Consider the following 5,482-nt stretch of genomic DNA (forward strand, 5'->3'; position numbering starts at 1 on the left):
TCAAATGATCTGTTGAGATGAAACTTAAAATTTCATAGAAAAAGAAACAGCTTTGTGAACTAAGAAACTTTAGCCTTTTTATTTGCTCTCAGATTAGCATGTAGAAAAACTAGCCCTAAGAATCAAGTTTAGTTTTCTGCAAGTAAGATTTTCAACTGAGCAAACAATAGGAGATTATTTATGAAGTTAATAGAATTATATTGTTAGTTAACCATAGTTGCAGAGTGGTTACAGTTTGCGGTAGAATCACTTTATAACAACAGAAAGTAATCCTGACACTGTGCTCAAATACATGAGATTATTATGTGTCATGTAATTTTATGCCAGAAAGTGCTACCACCATGTTTCTTATTTAAACTCAATATCTTTTTTGTATAAAGAATTTAACGGTCCCATTATATTTGATTCATTTCTTGTTTGATGCATATTTTAAATCCGTGTAATGAAGAAGTTAAATTAAAAATACATGATTATATTATTACTCACACAAATTTTTTACATCCAATCAAAAGATATAGCATCCATCACGGTAAGTTTTTTTACCAATGCCCCCAACTTTGCTCTGTTCGAAGGATCTTGAAACATCGTCAAGGTAAAAAAAAGAGGGGAAAAGGCGGAGAATAAACCAGTAAGGATGTGAAAATTGTTAACTTGGTTTCGGACAATAAAAGGCTAGGCAATTGTTGGCACTCAGCTTTAGACAAGTGCTCACTACTCTTCATGTTCAGCCTCTTCTATAGTTAGTATTGGCCTTTTTTCTTCAGTTAAGACGGGTTTTTCATGCATGCTATTGACATTTGATATTGGAATACGCGAAGAAGGCTTGTTCGATGGCACCAGCTTCAAGATTATCCCTGTTGAGATGAGGAGTAGCCCTATCCCATGGAGTTCTGTAAGCGGCTTTGTGAAAATCAAATATGATAACAATAAAGTCACAGCCTTTCTTGCAGTTGTTATCTGCATTCCAGTATTGATTCAAACCCATAATTAGTATAAAAACAGTTGAGATGAATAATGATACTAGACGAAAGAAGGACTTGGCCTGTATGTCATTTTTGTTAGTACAAAATGCATAGATCTGTAAAGCAAACAGAATATTCATTTGATAACTTTGTGATTACTGACCGTACAGTTACCTTGCATAATGGCAAAAAGTTGTAATATTATATATGTACCTAAGAAATCTAACAAAAATATCAAATGCATGGCTTAATCTTTAATGAGTTTGATGAATACATAAGGACATGTATGTGTAGAGCTTAAAGCGACAAAGATCAAGAGAATGAACTGTTTACCAAGGCAGTGTTGGCAGCCCCAAATATTGCAATCAGTAATAGAACAGAGACTTGTCCAATGAATGTGGCCATAGCTTCAAACACTAATACTCCGTATACATATGGATGCTGCAACATGTAAATGTAAACAAGTCGGTGTTTAATGACTGAACATACTAACACTTTCTGAAGTACATGTCATCGCATACAATTAATTCTCAGAACTTAGTATTGATAAAAGTGGTTTTGAGCAAGTCCAGCCATTGTGACACAAAAAAGAAAAATGCTTTGATGATATAACAACTAAGCTGTAAAGTCTATCATCTAATTTAAATGGGCACCAAAGAATAGAATCAAGGTGAAGTCAATGTAGGGTGATGTTATTCGTCTAGAAGAATACTTATTTGCCAGATAATAGCTAAATATACATCAGTTGGACAGATTGTTTATGCAATATGAAAATATCTCATTGCAAAACTGTATTTTCAAACACGATTCTGTTGGTGGATTTGTAGAATTATAAAGTAGGCATTCAATGACTCCAATATATTTCAGATAAACATTACATTTGATTTGCTACCAAAGTGATTCTCATTCAAAACAGGATACACACCTTGTTACGAGTACTAAGGCAATAAATAGAAATTTAAGATGTCGTGATCACTGAATCTTTTACCTGAGAACAAGACTTCCAGGCTGTGAACAATTCTCCAGTTAGAATCATGGGCGGAACTAGGAAGGGCAACCCAACCACTGTTGAACAAAATAACATCTCCTTCTGCAAATTTATAAGCACACAAGTCAGACAGGAATATTCATTTCAGGTAAATGCATCACACCTAGAACATCACCACCAAATGTTTGACCAACATTACCTGTGTGGTTTCAGGATTCATGGTAAAAATTGCTTCTTGCAGATTCCCCAGGAATGCATCCATTATGAGAGCACTAGATACCATCACAACACCAATGACACTGAAATTAGGAGACGTATTGGCATCCGCTAACGTGAAGATGATCAAACCAACAACTAGAAGGAGGGCAGAGATATATTCACGGAGCGGGTACTTTCTTCTCAAACCAGGAATAAAAGCACCCATCACCATTACAGGAAGTACCTATAGTAGCCCCATTCGGGGGGAAAAACAACCGTACTAAAATTTGCATTTCTGTCGTTACATTAATGAATGATTAATACTGAATAAAGACACCAAGAACTTAAATCTAAAATCATCAACATAAATATAAGGAGAAACATATACATGGTTGAAAAATGAAGGTTACCTTTGTGGATTTAAACATAATCTGCGCTGGATAATTAAGAAACGCTAAAGACCCTTTTGTTAATCCATGAGATCCCATTAAAACAGCAGAGAGCTTAACATATGTTCTCCATGGGTTCACCATTTGCTTGGGGGTGAACCCCTGCGCGTATAACAACAATATGTATACAAAGCCTTGTACGAAAGTAAAATACCACCCATAGCTGAAATCCAATTAAAAATGTTTCTTAACAATCAAAATCAAACATATAAAATACATAATACGTTAGGGGAAAAAGATAAGACATTAACACACCTAAATTGTAGTCTATTGTATACATATTCCTGCAGAAAAAAAAAAGAAAGAAAACCAACATCACTACTTTGAAACAAGAAATACACTACTTCGTTTAAGTGAAGTTTGATATAAAATTTAACATTTTACTATGAAAATTGTAACCAAACCAGTGAAGAAGATACAATTTTCAACCTATTTGTTCCTTGTCTAACCTAATTTCACATAACAATATATCAATATTTCAAGATACTAATGGTATTTATAACCGCCATTATGGAAGCATTTCTTATCACCTCAAAACGGTCTGCGTACGTCTCACTCTTCATATCACTGTCCTCTGCCCTACACTAGCTACCACATGGGATTAATTATGTGTAATTACTGATACTGTATACGGAAGGAAAGATAAGAAGCAAACCTCGCAAATGCCATTAACGAGATAACCAAAGAAGAAGCCTGAAGAGCAGATAAGAAATTGCTGCCATGTGGGTCTATCAGAAAGCGAAATCCAAAACAGATACCTGGCTTGATCTTCATTGCTCCTCATCTTGATTTCGAATCCCCGATCACTTGATCAAATTTTTATAATGTAAATCGAATCGGCTCTTCAGATGTTAAATATATGGAGAAATGAATCAGTGTGGGAAGTGGTTTATTACATTAACATTACATGCAAACTAAAAGAATCTAGAAATGAGTAAACTCATGCAACAATGTCTTTGTTCTCCTTTATACAAATTATATTATATGTAAATACAAATACTTTTATTAAAATAAATTTACACACATTGTATATACAGATAGATGTAGATGAGTGAGATTAGTTTGGTAGGGTGAAGGGTGGAGATTTGAAGAGGGAAAGAGAGGAAAATTTGGCATATTTTTCTGAGCAGGCAGCAAGTGTATAATTCATGTGTTTGGTTTCAAAAGAGGATCGAACAAGAGTTGCCTCCCCTCGATATACAAACCTTTGATATACCCATTTTTGTAGGATTTATTTTTGTGATATAATGCTTTCTTTTTAATCTCACGAAACAAAATGTTTCCAAAAAAAAAAAATTCTTTTCGTAAAATTATTTGGAACATTTAAACTATTCAAGTTCAAAATTGATGTTCTAAGAACACTTCCAATAGTTTTAAAAAATCATTTGGTGTCGTAAGAACATCTCCCATATTTCATTTAATTTTTTAATTATCTCTTTCTTCCATATCAATTTTGACACTATTTTTTCACAAAACACTTCAATGGTTGACATCCATAGATACCAATTTCAATAAAATGACAAAAAATATGTGTAATACAAATAAATTAGAAATATAATAATTTATTAATTATTGAGAACACAAATAAAATTATTATAATAGTTTATTCACCATTGGAACCACAAATGAAGTTGGTTATGAGATGTCAACTAGGCTTCTCGGCGGGAAAAATGGGGAGCCTGCCTCAACCCGACACTAAATTTGGGCGCCCCGCCCCACTCAAATGGGGAATGAGACAGGGACAAAAATCAAAATTTTAACCCGTTTAAATATGGGACATGTATGGTATATATATGATCCCCACGGAGAAAGCCCGTCCGCCCTGAATATAATATCATATATATTTATTATAATATGATATACTCACTCTATCTAGTTTTTCTTATCCATCAATCTAAACCCATTTTTTATTCCATTAAATCAAACAAAAGGATAAGTGCCATAATACAAAACTAAAACAATAATTTTTACCTTTTATCAACCTTTTACTTACTTTTTATTCACCAGTGTTTACCAAATTTATTAAACTGGACAATTATTCTGGGACAGAGAAAAATGGTAATAGTGGTTAATAAAATCCGGACGGAGAGAGTAATATTTTATAGAGTGTAATATAATATATTTATTGTATAAAATAAAATATATTTTGTTTGTTTTTCATTATATATATTATAATAAAAATATTAAATACTTAATTTAAAATTAAGTATATATAATATATATTAATAATAAACTTTTTATCAATTTTTTTTAAAATAATTATTAAATGGGGTGACGGGGCGGGGTTGGGACTGTGTTTTACCCCGTGGGGCGGGGATGGGGATACATTACAAATTCCCGCGGAAAATAGGTTGGGTATGCGGGCCGGGTATGAGAATTGTAATCTCTGCCCCGAACCCGCCTCATTGAAAACCCTAATGTTAATTTTTAGCACACCAAGTTGGCATCCCAACAACTACAATGAAGTGCTAACAAGGGTGGTAAACCACGTCATGCCACATGGCATTGGCACCCCTCTCGGCACCCATAGTTGGAGTTACTCTAAAAGTCACCAGAATTGGTCAAGTGTTCGAGTACTCGGATTGCACGGATATTGAAAACAAGTTTTTGAGAAATTGATGGATATCGGATCTTGAAAATGCAAGCAATTAAATTGGTTCCTGAATTCCTTAATCTTGGTATTAATATGTATAATAAATGATAAATGATATTGAAACTATTATTAATAGATCGGTTGTTCTATAGTATGATTGGTTCATATTGATGCTTAATAATGATAAACCTCCCTACATACACAAAATCTCCAACAATCAAAATGAGTTAATTTAAGAATTTTTAGTACTTAGCATGTGCCATATGTCTGTGAGCACACACAAGAAAAATCA

At 33.4% G+C, this 5,482-nt stretch overlaps 1 protein-coding gene across 4 annotated transcripts; it reads right to left on the minus strand.

The window, feature by feature from the left end:
• Positions 1–451: 451 nt before the first annotated feature.
• On the minus strand, positions 452–3,748 carry LOC141667217 (UDP-galactose/UDP-glucose transporter 2-like). Of its 4 annotated transcripts, none has more exons than XM_074473622.1 (8): positions 3,253–3,748; positions 3,128–3,181; positions 2,853–2,881; positions 2,559–2,760; positions 2,150–2,392; positions 1,951–2,052; positions 1,296–1,403; positions 452–957 (listed from the first exon to the last, which is right to left on the minus strand). In XM_074473622.1, exons 1-8 carry the CDS (start codon positions 3,379–3,381, stop codon positions 712–714), a joined length of 1,113 nt encoding a protein of 370 aa, XP_074329723.1. In that variant the 5' UTR covers positions 3,382–3,748; the 3' UTR covers positions 452–711. The 4 variants fall into 4 exon arrangements, with proteins under 4 accessions (XP_074329723.1, XP_074329722.1, XP_074329724.1 ...); XM_074473621.1 differs by having other exon boundaries at positions 3,128–3,185; positions 3,253–3,377; XM_074473623.1 differs by lacking the exon at positions 3,128–3,181 and having other exon boundaries at positions 3,253–3,744.
• Between the last annotated feature and the right edge of the window lie 1,734 nt (positions 3,749–5,482).

This window comes from Apium graveolens, chromosome 6, assembly GCF_009905375.1.
Source record: "Apium graveolens cultivar Ventura chromosome 6, ASM990537v1, whole genome shotgun sequence".
Taxonomy (NCBI): Eukaryota; Viridiplantae; Streptophyta; class Magnoliopsida; order Apiales; family Apiaceae; genus Apium; species Apium graveolens.

Bases quoted from the DNA above. Each gene is read 5' to 3' on its own strand.
- LOC141667217 (XM_074473622.1), bottom strand. From the start codon at position 3,381: ATGAGGAGCAATGAAGATCAAGCCAGGTATCTGTTTTGGATTTCGCTT. The intron at 2,393-2,558 runs GTAACCTTCATT...GGGCTACTATAG, and splicing joins TTATGTTTAAATCCACAAAG to GTACTTCCTGTAATGGTGAT. The intron at 958-1,295 runs GTAAACAGTTCA...ACTGGAATGCAG, and splicing joins GGGCTGCCAACACTGCCTTG to ATAACAACTGCAAGAAAGGC.